Source organism: Schistocerca americana, chromosome 4, assembly GCF_021461395.2.
Source record: "Schistocerca americana isolate TAMUIC-IGC-003095 chromosome 4, iqSchAmer2.1, whole genome shotgun sequence".
NCBI lineage: Eukaryota > Metazoa > Arthropoda > Insecta > Orthoptera > Acrididae > Schistocerca > Schistocerca americana.
In genome coordinates this window covers 818,561,577-818,578,177 of record NC_060122.1, presented here as the reverse complement: position 1 = coordinate 818,578,177, position 16,601 = coordinate 818,561,577, and the positions used below count along the sequence as shown (strand labels likewise).

Here is a 16,601-nt window from a genome sequence, read left to right as displayed (position 1 = left end):
TTTTTTGCAGAAACTTTCTTCACAGACTTTGCTGTTTCTATCTTTATTACTTCTGCCTTACATGCTAAATATTGAATGTATGCTGGTTAGATAAAGGCTGAAGATAATACTTGTTAATGTATGAGGAAGTTTTTATGTTTACCTTACCTCTTCTAAATTAAGATAATAGGGTATTTTTGCAGCAATTAATAAAATTGTATGAGACAGACCTGCTGATATTGTTTTATATTGGAACTATTCGTAAAATATGAAAGCATATGTTTATGTTACCTCATCTTATCCCTTTCCTCGTTTTCCCAAAACTAGAAGCAATAGTGGCAGATCGTGTATTCTCCAAGCATAAGAAAATTTGTCTTAAGGCCATGTTGCTTGTAGACCTTCATTCAGAAGCCATTGATGATTAAAAAAAGCAGACTTATTACACTATTCTGCCTTGCATTATATTCAGTAATGGCATAACACCCATAATCTACAGTATTGACAACAACAGGTTAAAGCAGGTTAATACCATGCATAATAGTTTCCAGCAACACAAATTTGTCTTCATCAGTGGAAATGAACACAACGTTGTTGATAACTGAGCATGCAGAAATTGACGCCCATTTAAGAAAACCTGTTCAGTGAATTAACTTGGATTTGTCATGGCATATCAATGAATGACCCAGTTGCTTTGCACCATGTCTCACATAGACACTGTCCTTTACTATGCTGGACCACTGTTTAATTAGTGGCTATGTCATTATGTTCTGTTTCTGTCACAATGTAACACAATGAAAATTCATTAGCATCCAAACCAGTACTAAAGCCTCCTGTAGATCATGCACCTGATAACACAATATGTTCTTCAAGTTTATTCTCTTCACAGATAACATTGGAATTCAGTAACAAATTGCATTCCTGATAAAAAAAAGTACTGATAACTTCATACATAATCTCTCCGATTGTATTCATATGCCATCTATGTACTGACTCTAAAACTACATCTATATGTTTAACGTTTATTTACCTGTCTGTTTGTATGATTTTCTGCTTCATGTTTTCTTTCTAGGAAAGACATATTCTCTATCTCTTGATTTGCGATAAAAGCACCCTCAAATAACCTCTATTCATTGCAAATTGTTGGGCATGGTGATTAAGGCACTGGACTTGTGTTAAGAAGGAATAGGATTCAAATTGCTTTTTTCTATGATTTCCTCAAATCAGCTAAGGCAAATGCTGGAATAGCTGCTGTGAAAATGAGTTGTTTTGCTTTACCATCCTAATCCTATTCAAGCTTCCATTCTGTCTCTCGTGATCTTATTCTTAACATGAATGTAAATCATAAGCATATTTCCACTTCTTTTCTGCGTTATTGTTCTACTTCAGCTCTTTTTAAAATTTGTTTCTCACATAGATTTGTTTCCTGCTGCTCATTATTTTGTACCAGCATACATTCTATATTCTGTATTGCTTCATAATTTTATGTATTCAGTTAACAGGAATGTATTAATAGCTTGATAAATTATGATAATGTAGCCCCATACGTGTTGCACATTTTTCTGTATTTTTCCTGAAATGACTTCTAGCTTTACTGCTTGCCATCATTTGCATGCCATTAACTACTTATTGCTCATGAGACATGGAATATTGAAACAAAAATTGTAACCAGGCATCCAGTACAATATAAATAGCATTGTGTTCTTTTGGCCAGACACCAGATTGCAAGCTTAGAAAAATTTAAGATTGATATTTACTGTATAAAATAAAGTATTTCAATCTTAATTTGTATATTATACTGGAAACTGGTTCTTTAACAGCTACATGTGCTATTCACCGTGCAATATACACAAAGTGACACAATAACATTGACACTTCACAGAAACTCTTGAAGAGATAGACCATGAACGGCGCACAGCATCCAGGACTGCTGCAGAAAAACCACAACCTCATGAACGACTAATACCTATAGAGGTGGAAAGGGATGAGGGGGTACTGATTACAGAATTACCTACTGACCACCAAATTACAATAACTGAGCCCTCTCTTGCTATTGTTACTCAACCAGCTGAAGAACTCGGTGTGCAGAAGACAAGAGCTGAAGAAGAAGATAAAAAGTTTGAGGAGGATGAAGAACTAATTATAATTGAAGAAAGAAAGGGGGAGGGTATCAGAAGCCAGCGGAGAAAGAAGGTCATCAGACAGAAATCCGAGGAAGAGGTTGAGGTGGAAATACAGGTGGTAGGTGGCGAGAAAAGAAAGGTGAAGAAAATAATAAAAGCTACTCAACCAGACACATCTGAAGAAATGATTGATGAGGAATATTTGCAGGAAATAAAACCATTTGAGAAAGCTGTGCAGAAAGCTTTGCCCCTTTTAAGTACAAAACAAGTGTCAGAGACTGTACCGTCTGTGCATATTACGGAACTACAGACAGGAGTTGAGGATCGTGGTGAGCATGTAAAAGTGAACATGTTGACTCTAAGTGCAGTATCTGGAGAACAAGTGCTTGTGGAAGAACATGAAGTTCCCACAAAATCAGCAAAATTTGAGGGTATAAAAGCATCTCAGCGATTTGACACAATTGAACCTTATACTGTTACGGAAGCAGATGTGCATACTCGTGCACGAGAATTCTCTGATGTGTTCCAGCCACAGTCATTTGAGGCTAGTGTAGCTATTATTCCACGAGAAGGTGTAGTTGTAAGTGAGATGACTGTGCGTGCTGGAACTGGTGAGTTGGTGGAATTGGCTGAAGGACAACAGAAGCAGGCAACCATTGGTTTAACACTGCAAGAAGCAACCAGTGTAAGTGAGACTGAAATTTCAGTAAAAGAAGGTGACTTCACAGATCTCAGAAAACCTCAACAGAGGCAAGCAGAACATATTTTCTTACCAAATGAAGGAATATCCGTATTAGAAGTAACAGAGGGTACTTCTGAGAATGTTCTTCAGATTACCTCAAAGCCACTTCCTGTGAAACCTCGTGTTCAGGTACCATCTGCAGAACCATTGCTGGTTAGTGAGGTGTTTCCTGAGATGAAACCAGGAAAATATCTGCCAGAATCATTTGTAGCAACAGAAATGGCAAGTAAAAGTGTAGTGGCTCAACATGGAATCTCAGCTCTAGAAATGCATGCACCAGAGAAGGAAGGTGAGTATGTGTCAGATCGTCTCCCGCCATCACAGATAGCTGGATCAGAAATTACTCCAGGAGAGGCATTACAGGTTTCACAGTCAGATGTGCAGGAAGCTGAAGCCCCATTGGCTGCAAAACAACAGCCAGAGACTGCCACAGCAGAAGAAGATGTTACTCTTATGCGAGGTATTACTGTAAGCACTGTGGAAGCACAGCTGCAAGAGAAGGCCTTCAGGAGTGATGAGCATGATGCCAAAAAAGCAGGTGTCTTGTTTATGGAGAACGAATCTATACAGGCAGCATTCATGACAGCAGTAGAAAGAGAGGCAGAACTTGCTCCAGAGGAGAAACCAGCTGAAAAAACTGCAGAACCTGTTCTCTCTTGTTTGGAAGCTGCTGATGTATCTGAATCTCTTGTGCAGGAAGTGGAAGGTGAGCTTCTTGCAGACAAGTCACCACTAAAAGTTCACGCTGAAGCTAGTGTCAGGCCGGAAGAACCACTTTCCATATTGGAGGTTTGCGCAGGACACGCATCTGCTGAGCTGTCAGAGAGCTTAAGATATCGCACTGATGAAGCAGTGTCTGTATTTGAAACAACAGAAGCTAAGCAAGTATCAGTGATACTTGCACAAGAAAAAGAAAGTATGCTACCTGACCTTCAGAAACCTCTACCAGCTCAGGGTGAAAAATCATTTTCACCACAGACAGGTCTAACTGTTGTGCAGACAGTGGCAGAGGAGTCAGAAGGAATATTTTTGGCAGCTGAACTGCCAGAAAGTCATAGAGTGAAGACATCACCAACTCAGCCTTTTCAGTCAATTGTTATTGAAGAAACTCTTGCACAAGGACATGCAGGTCATATAGAAAGGGATACACCAGCATTAGGTATTGCTAAAGCTGACAGAGAACTCCTTCGAGAGATGATTATAGAGGAGGCTATTACAGGTGAAGGTCTGCAGTCGTACAAGGAAGCAATGAAACCAGATAGTAAACAAGCAGGCATTACAGTTCTACAAGAAGAGAGCTTAACTGTTACTGAGGTGGTTACAGAAGACAAAGAAGCTGGGTATACAAAGCCCACAATGCCAACTGAATGCTTTGCTCTTCCAGAAATAAAAGGCCAAAAGGTGGCAATCAAGACAGAAGTGAGACCAGATATCTCTGCTGTACCATTATCTAGTGAATATCCAACAAGAGAAACTGCTAAACCTGATCAGATTCCACTTGAAAGCCTTCTTGTGACACTTGCACAAATGGTTGAGAAAGAAGGTGAGTTGTCCAAAGATATAAAGCCAGATATAAAGAGTGCAACAGTTGATTTAACAGAGAGACATTCAGAGATTAGTGTGACACAAGTAGTGGCACATGATAAAGAAAAAGAATATGTTACAGAACAGTCTCCTAAACAAATGACAGCCACAGCCAGTGTACCAGTTCATGAAGTGGCTATTAAGTCAGAGACATTGCCAGAGTTAAATGTTGGTGATCTTCCTGAGAGAGAACATGTCACAGGTAGAGCAAAGCCTGATAATGAACCACTGCAAGAACTTATAATCACAGAAACAGCTATTACTGAAGTTGAGAGACAACTTAAAGAAGGTGTGAAGCCGGAGAAAAGGACTGCAGATGTAGCCATTGATGTAGGTGAAGGAATATCAATTACAGAAATTGTCGCTGACCATAAAGAGGCTATCCTTGAATCTCTAGAAATGCCAAAACAGAGGCAGGCCACTCTCAATATCCGTAGCCAAGAAGTTGCTCAGAAGGAGGAAGTGGTGATGGATTATGTCACTGGTGAATGGAAGAGGCAGTCACCAGTTAAGGAAAGTGCTCACCCAGAACAGGATGCACTGGAATGTGCTGTGTTACTACAGCCACATATTGGTGAAAGGGAAGGTCTTTATAGTGCAGATATTAAGCCAGATGAAAAAACAGCTAACATTACCTTTGAAGAAGGTCAGATACTAAGTGTCACAGAAGTTTTGCCTGATGACAAAGAAAAACCACTTGAAATTCCGGAAGCTCCAAACAGATATAAAGCAACAGCAGACTTCCGAACTCAAGAAGTTGCAGTGAAGTCTGAAATAATAGCTGGGTTAAATGTCACAGAAATAACACATGTAGAGCCATCAACAGCAGAAGCCACTAAAGACCAGGTTCCATATCAGAGTTTTATTCTTTGTGAGACTCTGACAGGAGAAAAGGAATCTGAGTATCAGCCATTAATTATGCCTGATTCCAAAGTAGCAGATACTGTTATCTTGGAAGAAGAGGGACTTACTGTAAATCAGGTAACTACTGGAGATGTGGAGACAACATTTTCTTCACCAGAGAAGCCAGAAGGAAAGAAAGCATTTCCATCTGTAATAGGGCAAGAAATTGCTGAGAAAACAGCGGTTTGGATTGAAAGTAGTGTGGGTAAGTTACCATACGAAGAGCCCCAGTGTGTACAAGCTTTAGCGGAACAATTGCCACATCATAGTTTGATTCAGTCAGAAATGGCTCCTGTGGAATGTGAAGGTGTATACTCAGTGGGCGTACAGCCAGATAGTAAGAGTGCAGAGGTTGTAATTGATGAAGCAAAAATGTTAGCCATTACGGAAGTCATCACACAAGACAAGGAAGGGCATTATGAAGCTCCCATCAAACCAGATGGCAAGTTTGCAAAACCTGGTGTATTGGGACAGGAAGTAGCTCAGAAGATAGAGGTAGTGACAGAATCAAGAACTGGTGAAATACTTTTAGAGACTCCAGTCAAAGTACAAGCCACATCTGAACAATTGACATTTGAGAGTCTACAGCAGGCAGAAGCAACTGTGCAAGAACGAGAAGGAGAATTTAAAGAGAAACTGAAATACGATATGCTACATGCAAATCTGGAATTTGAACAGGGTAAGAGTTTGACCATTACTGAAATATTGGCACAAGATAGAGAAGAAATAATTGCAACTGTGGAAAAGCCAAAGGAAAGAAAGGCAAGGACAGATATCAGTGGCAAAGAAGTGGCAGAAAAGACTGAAATTGTACCTGAATTTGGAATGGGGAAACTAGAGGAAGAAAAAACTTCACCGGCTCAAGCAAAGAAGGCTCATTTGCCCTTCGAAAGTGTTATTAAAATGGAAGTAAGCATAAGAGAGTGTGAGGAACCCTTGAAGGGTGATATTAAGCCCATAGCCAAACTTGCTGAAATTGTATTTGAAGAAGGTCAGCCACTACAAGTTACTTCAATGGTGACAGGAGACAGAGAAAGTGAATATGTAACTCCTGAAAAGCCAAGTGGCAAAGTGGCTCATTCAGAAGTTCTCACTCATGAAGTTGCAGAGAAATCTGAAATAGTTCCAGGTTTGAATATCAGGGAACTGGTTCAGGAGGAACCTCTCAAAGTAAAAGCAAACACTGAACAGGCACCATTTGAAAGTGTAATGCAGATACAAGCTCTTATTCAAGAAAGTGAAGGGACATTTGAAAAGGGTGAACTTCCTGCTTTTAGAAAGGCAGGATTAAATTTTGAAGCAGAACAATCTCTCACTATTTCAGAGGTCACACTTGGCGATAAGGAACTTCTTTATACTGCACCTCAATTACCCAAAGAAAGACAAGCACAGCCAGACATAACCGAAAGCCAGGAGGTGGCAGAACAAAGTCAGGTGCTCACAGAAATAGCGGTTGGTCAAATTGAAGCAATAGTCCCAGTGTCAGAAACAGCTAAACTGGGACATGACGTTCTTCAAAGTGTTATGGTCTATGAGAGTCAAACTCATGAAAATGAATCTGAGTTTGTCAAAAAACAATTACCAGTGACAAAAAAGGCTGATGTCTTCATAGAAAAGGGAAGGAAGGCACAAACTGTTACAGAAGTAATTGCAGATCTCAAGGAGGGAACTGTGAAAGAACTAGAGATACCAACAGGAAAGAAAGCACGCCCTGATATTCTTGGCCATGAGATAGCAGAAAAGGCTGAAGTTGTAACACATCTTTCTGTTGGTGATGTCATGGAACACAAAGTTCATAGGACTTTTGCATCATTGGAACAAGTTCCATTTGAGGGCATTGTTCAATCTGAAGCTGTAGTCCGTGAGAAAGAAAATACCTTTATCTCTGATTTAAAAATGGTCACTGCAAGTGCAGAGACAATGTTTGAGGAAGGTAAAAGTGTCACTATCTGCCAAGTTATACCAGAAGACAAGGAGGATGATTTTGTGGCAGCACAAAAGCCCAAAACTCGAATAGCTCAACCAGAAATAGAGGCCCATGAAATAGCTGAAAAATCTGAGGTTATACCAGAAACAGGAGTTTCAGAACTTTCATTTCAGGTCCCAAAACATGCACAAGCTAAACCAGAGTCATTATTATTTGAAGGCCTGGTTCAGTCAGAAGTTGCTGTCCGAGAAAGTGAGATAGATTTTGATGGCAAATTAAAATTAGATAAGAGGACTGTAGATGTTTCATTTGAGGAAGGCAGTAGTGTCACAATAATGGAGGTTATTCCAGATGACAAAGAAGCCCAGTATTTGTCTCCTATGGCACCTGAATCTAAAGTAGCTCTACCACACATATCTGGGCATCAGATAGCAGAGAAATCAGAGGTATTACCAGAACTTAGCCTTGGACCTGTTGATGTGAGACCTACACAGAAAATACAGGCTGATGTTCAACAGATTCCATTTGAAGGTATTGTTCAGTCTGAAGCAATTATCCGTGAGAAGGAAGACGTCTTTAAATCAAGTGTGAAGAAAGTGTCGGCCACTGCAGAGAGAAAATTTGAGGAGGGCAGAAGTGTTACTGTAAGCCAAATCATAGCAGAAGACAAGGAAGGCGACTATGTAATTACTGAGAAACCCAAAGCCCAAATGGCTGAACCAGATGTCCAAGTGCAGCAAGTTGCAGAGAAAACTGAGGTAATTACAGAAGTAGCAGCATCTGACCTCTCGGTTGAAAAACCTAAGAAGGCACAAGCTAAATCTGAATCCTTCTTGTTTGAAAGCTTAGTTCAGTCAGAAATTACTGTTCGTGAAAGTGAAATTGAATTTACTAGTCAATTTAAAGAAGATAAGAAGAAAGTGGATGTATCATTTGAAGAAGGTAGAGGTGTGACAATAACAGAAGTAGTTCCAGATGACAGAGAATCTCAGTACATCTCTCCTACAGCACCAGAGAGTAAAGTAGCCTTACCAAACATATCTGGACATGAGATAGCAGAGAAATCGGAGGTATTAGCAGAACTTAGCCTTGGACCTGTTGATGTGAAACCTACACAGAAAATACAGGCTGATGTTCAGCAGATTCCATTTGAAAGTATTGTACAGTCTGAAGCAATTATCCGTGAGAAGGAAGACGTCTTTAAGTCAAGTGTAAAGAAAGTGTCTGCCACCGCAGAGAGGAAATTTGAGGAAGGCAGGAGTGTTACTGTAAGTGAAATCATAGCAGAAGACAAGGAAGGTGACTATGTTATCACTGAGAAACCCAAAGCCCAAATGGCTGAACCAGACATCCAAGTACAGCAAGTCGCTGAAAAAACTGAAGTGCTTACAGAAGTGGCAGCGTCTGAGCTCTCAGTTGAGAAACCTAAGAAGGCACAAGCTAAATCTGAATCCTTCTTGTTTGAAAGCTTAGTTCAGTCAGAAATTACTGTTCGTGAAAGTGAAATTGAATTTACTAGTCAATTTAAAGAAGATAAGAAGAAAGTGGATGTATCATTTGAAGAAGGTAGAGGTGTGACAATAACAGAAGTAGTTCCAGATGACAGAGAATCTCAGTACATCTCTCCTACAGCGCCAGAGAGTAAAGTAGCCCTACCAAACATATCTGGACATGAGATAGCAGAGAAATCAGAGGTATTAACAGAACTTAGCCTTGGACCTGTTGATGTGAAACCTACACAGAAAATACAGGCTGATGTTCAGCAGATTCCATTTGAAGGTATTGTTCAGTCTGAAGCAATTATCCGTGAGAAGGAAGACATCTTTAAGTCAAGTATAAAGAAAGTGTCTGCCACTGCAGAGAGGAAATTTGAGGAAGGCAGGAGTGTTACTGTAAGTGAAATTATAGCAGAAGACAAGGAAAGTGACTATGTAATTACTGAAAAACCCAAAGCCCAAATGGCTGCACCAGATGTCCAAGTACAACAAGTTGCAGAAAAAACTGAAGTCATTACAGAAATAGCAACTTCTGACCTTTCTGTCGAAAAACCTATGAAGGCTCAAGTTAAATCCAAATCCATCTTGTTTGAAAGCTTAGTTCAGTCGGAAGTTACTGTTCGTGAAAGTGAAATTGAATTTAGTAGCCAATTTAAAGAAGACAGGAAGAATGTGGATGTGTCATTTGAAGAAGGCAGAGGTGTGACAATAACAGAAGTAGTTCCAGATGACAGAGAATCTCAGTACATCTCTCCTACAGCACCAGAGAGTAAAGTAGCCCTACCAAACATATCTGGACATGAGATAGCAGAGAAATCAGAGGTATTAACAGAACTTAGCCTTGGTCCTGTTGATGTGAGCCCTGCACAGAAAATACAGGCTAATGTTCAACAAATTCCATTTGAAGGTATTGTTCAGTCTGAAGCAATTATCCGGGAGAAGGAAGAAATCTTTAAGTCAGGCATGAAGAAAGTGTCTGCCACTGCAGAGAGAAAATTTGAAGAAGGCAGATGTGTTACTGTAAGTGAAATCATAGCAGAAGACAAGGAAGGCGACTACGTAATTACTGAAAAACCCAAAGCCCAAATGGCCGAACCAGACGTCCAAGTGCAGCAAGTTGCAGAGAAAACTGAGGTAATTACAGAAGTAGCAGCATCTGACCTCTCGGTTGAAAAACCTAAGAAGGCACAAGCTAAATCTGAGTCCTTCTTGTTTGAAAGCTTAGTTCAGTCAGAAATTACTGTTCGTGAAAGTGAAATTGAATTTACTAGTCAATTTAAAGAAGATAAGAAGAATGTGGATGTATCATTTGAAGAAGGGAGAGGTGTGACAATAACAGAAGTAGTTCCAGATGACAGAGAATCTCAGTACATCTCTCCTACAGCGCCAGAGAGTAAAGTAGCCCTACCAAACATATCTGGACATGAGATAGCAGAGAAATCAGAGGTATTAACAGAACTTAGCCTTGGACCTGTTGATGTGAGACCTACACAGAAAATACAGGCTGATGTTCAGCAGATTCCTTTTGAAGGTATTGTTCAGTCTGAAGCAATTATCCGTGAGAAGGAAGACGTCTTTAAGTCAAGTATAAAGAAAGTGTCTGCCACTGCAGAGAGGAAATTTGAGGAAGGCAGGAGTGTTACTGTAAGTGAAATCATAGCAGAAGACAAGGAAAGTGACTATGTAATCATGGAAAAACCTAAACCCCAGGTAGCTGAAGCTGAAGTTGGAGTGCAACAAGTTGCTGAGAAATCTGAAGTATTTACGGAAGTGGCAGCGTCTGATCTCTCAGTTGAAAAACCAAAGCATGTACAAGCTACAGCTGAACAATTGTTGTTTGAAAGCTTAGTTCAGTCAGAAATTACCATCCGTGAAAGTGAATCTGATTTTGTGAGTCAGCTCAGAGAAGACAAGAAGAGAGTCAAAGTATTGTTTGAAGAAGGGCAAGGTGTGGCAATAACAGAAGTAGTGCCAGATGACAAGGAGTCTCAGTATATCACTCCTGGGGCACCAGAGACTAAAGTTGCTCTGCCAAATGTGTCTGGGCAGGAGGTTGCACAGAAATCACAGGTGTTTCCTGAGATGTCTCTTGGTGAAGTAAAAGTGAAGGCCCCCCAAGAACTTCAAATCACCATTGATCAAGTTCCCTTTGAAAGTATAATACAGTCAGAAGCTTTAGTGAGTGAAAGAGAGGAGCATTTCCAGTCTGATTCTAAAATGATATCAGCAAGTGCAAAGAGTGTGTTTATTGAAGGTAAGAGCATAACTGTGTCTCAGGTAGTTCCTGAGGATAAGGAAATTGTGTGTGTTGTAGAAGACAGACCTAAGGAACAGAAGGCTGTAGTAGATATTCGTGGTCAAGAAATAGCTGAGAAGTCTGAAGTTGTAGCTGGTACAGGAATACGTGAGTTTTCTGTGGGTTTGCCTAAACTTGTACAAGCTCAGCCAGAAGCTATTCTTCATGAAGGACTAGTACAAACAGAGGCTGCTGTTCAAGAAAATGAACAGACATTTGAGGGGAAATTTGTACCTGATTCTAGAAGTGCAGGTATGACATTTGAAGAAGAAAGAGGTGTTACTATTACTGAAGTCATTCCTGAACATAAGGAAGAAATATATACTGCACCCGATTTTCCTGAAACCAAACTTGCCCTGCCAGATGTAACGCCAACAGAAGTAGCACAGAAGCTTGAGATTTGTGCAGATATTTCTCTAGGAGGAATTGATGTCAGACCAGTGCAGAAACTTCAGGTGAGCCCAAGGCAACTTCCTTTTGAAAGTTTGATGCAATCAGAACCAATTATTCGTGAAAAGGAAGGAGAATTTGCTTCTGGTGTAACTGCTGTTACAGTAACTGCAGAGAGGAGTTTTGAAGAAGAGAGAAGTTTAACAATTAGTCAAATTATCACAAGTGATAGAGAAGTGGATTATACGGTAGAACAGCAGCCAAAGCAACTTATAGCTGAGGCATCTGTGTATGGTACTGAAGTGGCACAGAAATCTGAAGTCATGACACATGTTAGCGTAAATGAATTTGATGTAACTATCCCAAAAACTGCACAAGCTCAACCACATTCTGTACCTTTTGAAGGAATTTTACAAACAGAGGCTATAGTACGAGAAAAGGAACAAGACTTTGTAGGATTAGAACACCTGAAGGAAAGCAGCAGGTGTGCAGACATTGCATTTGAAGAAGGAAGTGGAATTACCATTACAGAAATTTTTGAGCAACATAAAGAAGGCCAATATGTAACACCTACTCTTCCAGATTTCAAGTCAATAAAGCCAAATATTGATACAAAAGAGGTAGCTGAAAAATCTGAAGTTTTCACTGAAACATGTGTTGGGGAAGTTGAAGTGAAACCAGTCAAGAAACTAAAAATTAGTTTTGACCAAACACCATTTGAAAGCATTATTCAGTCACAGGCAATTGTTAGTGAAAAAGAAGGAGAATTCCATGCTGATGTGAAAAAAGTAATGGTAAGTGCAGAAAAAGGCTTCGAAGAGGGCAGAAGTGTTACTATCACAGAAGTTGTTACTGAAGATAAGGAAGCCGACTATGTAGCTACAAAACTGCCAAAACCTCAAACTGCACAAACAGAAATTCGTGGACAGGAGATTGCTGAGAAATCTGAAATTGTCACTCAGTTTGGTACAGCTGAGTTGCATACAGATGTACCAACCACTGCACAGGCCTTCCCAGAATCACTTCCTCTTCAGAGTCTTATCCAGACTGAAGCAGTTGTTCAGGACAAAGAAAGTGACTTTGTGGATCAATCTAGACCAGATTCCAAGAGTGCAGCTATAGTATTTGAGGAAGGACAGGTTGCATCAGTAACACAGGTGGTTCCGGAAGATAAAGAAAGCGAATATTTTGCTCCAGAGGTAATTGAAACAAAAACTGCACAACCCAACATCTCAGGTAAAGAAGTGGCTCAGAAGTCTGAAGTATTGACAGAATTATGTCTGGGAGAAGTTGAAATTAAATCTGCACAGCAAGTACAGAGTAAAGTGGAACAAATTACATTTGAAAGTATCATGCAGTCAGAAGCATTAGTTCAAGAAAAGGAACAAGAACAGGACTTGCGTCTAGATATAAGATCATCTCTGAAGAGAGCTGAGACAAGCTTCACTGAAGGAAAGAGCATTACTGTCACACAAATAATTCTGGAAGATAAGGAAGAAGACTATTCAATTGGAAAAACGCCAGAAGAGCATGCTGTTGTACCTGAAATTGAAAGTAGAGAAATTGCAGAGAAATCTGTAACTCTTAGCGAAATGAGTGTTGGAGAACTCTCCATAGAAAAGCCCAAATTGCTTAAGCTTCAGCCAGATTCCATACCTTGTGAAGGACTGTTACAAACAGAAGCTATTGTACAGGAAAAAGAAAGAGACTTTATTGGACACCTGAAACTAGACTCAAGGAATGCAGATGTTGCCTTTGAGGAAGGAAGAGGAATTTCAGTAACAGAAGTTGTTTCAGAAGATAAGGAAAGCCAATACATTGTTCCTGAAGCACCACTGAGTAAAGCAACACTTTCTGATATATCAAGAAAAGAAGTTTTACATACATCAGAAGTAATTCCTGACACTTGTCTTGCAGATTTCAAAGCACATCCTGCTCAGGAAATGCATGTTACAGTGGAACAAATTCCATATGAAAGTTTGATACAGACACAAACTGAAATTCAGGAAAGTGAAGTAGAATTTAGAAGATCTACTCAAATAACAGAAAAAAACGCTAAACCAAAGTTTGAAGAAAGAAGAAGTCTAAGTGTCCTTCAAGTGACAACACAACAGAAGGAAGGAAACATTGAGGTTTCTGAGTTTCCAAAATTTCAACACGCACTGCCTGATTTGATAAGCCAAGAATCTGTTCAGTTAAGTGAAGTAATTCCTGGAGTTTCTGTGGGAGATGTTAAGCAGGACGCTGACGTGAAAGAAAAGGCCAAATACAGTCAGGATCTCACTGAAGGTGTTATTATATCTGAAGAACTTATACAAGAAAAGGAACATACTTTTGACAAGGTTTTCCAGCCTGAAACAAAAAGTGCAGATATTGAATTTGAGGAACAGAGAGCTACAGCTGTATCAGTTGTCATAGCAGAAGATAAAGAAGGTTTCTTTGTCTCTTCAGAAGCTCCAAAAACAGGTGTCGCCAGGCCAAAGATACCAGTTAAAGAAGTAGCAGAGAAAGTAGAAATTGTCACAGAACAGGACATTGCTGATCTAATTAGTGAGAAACCCATGGAAATGCATGCTAAGCCACAGCAGCAACCAATAGAAACTATATTACAAACAGAAGTACTTGTTAGGGAAAGGGAAGGAATGTTTTATGGTGACTCCAAACCAGATACTCAAAATGTTGAAGTCACATATGATGATGGGAAGAAGGGTATCATGGTCACCCAAGTTATTCCTGAAGATAGAGAGGGTATTTATCAAGAAAAAGATGTTCCAAAGAAGCAAACTGCTGTGCCGCAAGTACCAGAAAAAGAAGTTATTCAACAGTTGGAAGTCATTCCTGGCCACACAACAGAAGAAGCTTCCCTTCACATAATACCCACAAAAAGTAAAGCAACAACCGAACAGTTACCATATGAAAGTATCATTCAAAGTGAGACATCCTTGCAAGAAATGGAGGGGATTTTCAAGCCCACACTTAAGCCAGATATATCAAGTGCAGAGCTGAAATTCCAAGAGGGGCAAAGCGTCATGGTTACAGAAGTGATAGTGCAAGATAAAGAAGGTACAAAGGTTGTCACAAAAACTGTGAAAGAAGAGATTGCTCACAAAGATATTGTAGAACAAGAGGCAGCTTTCATGTCTGAAGTGCATCCAGAGAATGGAATAGGTAGACTAGATGTAGATATTCCCACCCCAATTGTGGCAAAAGAGTCTGCTCCCCAGGCACAACACAGCATAATGGTCACCGAACTACAGAGCACTGGTGAGGTTGAAGCTAAGCTGCCAGACCTCATCAAACCATCACCAAAGAGAGTCAGCATCTCCTTTGAAGAGGGAACCAATGTCATTGTAACAGAAGTGCAGCCAGAAGACAGAGAGGGTGAGTATCCAGGAACAACATGGCATCCCAAAATGAGAAAAATGTATATATTTAATAACTGTCCATTTATTGCTGGCACAGCTTCGTGGGGATACAGAAAAAAAACAACTGACATAGACACATGTAAAACAGAAACGTGTAAGGTCGAATGTGTAAGATCACAAAATGGTTTTTGTGCAAAGTATGTAATTAACTAGGACACGGACATTGTACTTGCCAGTAATTTGCCAAAGAAGCCAGGTAAGTTATAGTGTGGCCCCTTTTTTCATGCAACACAGGCAGCAATAGATGTTTGTTTATTTTTTCTTTTTTAAGTTATTGTACATTCATGTTAGTGTACTATAATTTGAAAATGATGTTCATGAAGCTGAAAATGGAGATCAACACACAGTGGAGACTAAAGGTAAGATGTTTAGAATTATAGACATAATATAGCAATTCTTAAGTTTATCTTAACATTTAACAAACTCCTCTGTTTGATTTGGCTGATGTCAAACCTTTGCAAATCAACATGATCCAATCAAATGGTGTATTCCAGTACTAATAATGTTTGGAAGTAGAATAAATGCTTATACACTATACAGTGAAAGTTTGCTTACGGTATGATGTGCCTGCCTTCGTTCTCACAAAAACTACTGCTGATGGATACAACAACCTTTAATTGAAGATTTGTGTTCTGTGGAAAAGACGAGTTGGAAAATCGGAAACAATCAGAGTAGAGCTGTCATTAAGGCTGTGGTGTACCTGCTCTTAAAAGCCTGGTATCTTCCCACCCTATTATACTGTGGCCATAATTTGTGCAACCAAATCTTCCTCACGGTCTGTTGAGAGCCCTTAAACAATATCTTTCATTTGGTCCACAGCAGGAAAATTCACGAAACTACAGGTAACATCTCATTTAATTTTCGACTCTGTAGCTGAAAACCTAAAACTAAATTTGCTGTCAAATATATGGCAGAACATTTAATAGGAACTTGTGCTACACTCAGTACAAGAAGATTATCTTTATATTTAGGGCCAGGAAATGTTTAACCCAAGCAAACAAGTATGAAAAAGTCCTAACCCACAGTGATTGTAATTTGTTGGACTGACAAGGAAACGACCCCAGACACAGCAATATGATGTAGTTTGAGAAAACTACCACCTAAAGTGTTCTTAAAATGCATTCAATACAAAATTGATGGGATTGATACATAATTTAAAACTGAGTATATATGGGCCAGAAACAAGCGTTTCTGAGAAATAAAGAAAAGAACTATCACAGCTGCTGTGGCATATGTATAAGGTAAATACTTTTCAACGAAAGTGGTGCTGGTGGAATGATCAAAGCATGTGGCTGTCAAACAGGATTCATATATTTGATACCTACATGTATTATACAGTTTTTCTGTTTCATATGAATTTTTCTCTGCATTGAACAATGGAAACTCCAGGGTAGAATATCAACAATATAAGGAAAAGGATAGTTTGCTACTCACCATTAAGATGACACATTTCTGTCTGCACTGTCAGAGATGGTGGTCATATGCGTGTGAGGTGTTCTTGCTTGTGTGAATGAATGTGTGTGTGTTTCCTTTTCTGAAGAAGTCTTTCGCCAAAAGCTTAATGTGTAACAGTCTTTTTATTGTGCCTAACTGCAACTCAATGTGTCATCTTTATGGCGAATAGCAATCTATTTGTTTCCTTATATTGTTTCTCCGTATTAAAATTGGTTAGAATTGAATAGAAATTTATTGTCTCATAAAATATAGTTTCAAGTTATTGACTTCATGTACAGGAGATT

At 39.4% G+C, this 16,601-nt stretch overlaps 1 protein-coding gene across 1 annotated transcript in view; it reads left to right on the top strand.

The window, feature by feature from the left end:
* Positions 1–16,601, top strand: part of LOC124613827 (titin) — a 524,266-nt gene that overhangs the window by 354,198 nt on the left and 153,467 nt on the right. Inside the window, exon 128 of the mRNA XM_047142550.1 lies at positions 1,859–14,818. Coding sequence (XP_046998506.1) covers positions 1,859–14,818 — 12,960 coding nt within the window. The remainder of the gene's footprint in view (positions 1–1,858; positions 14,819–16,601) is intronic.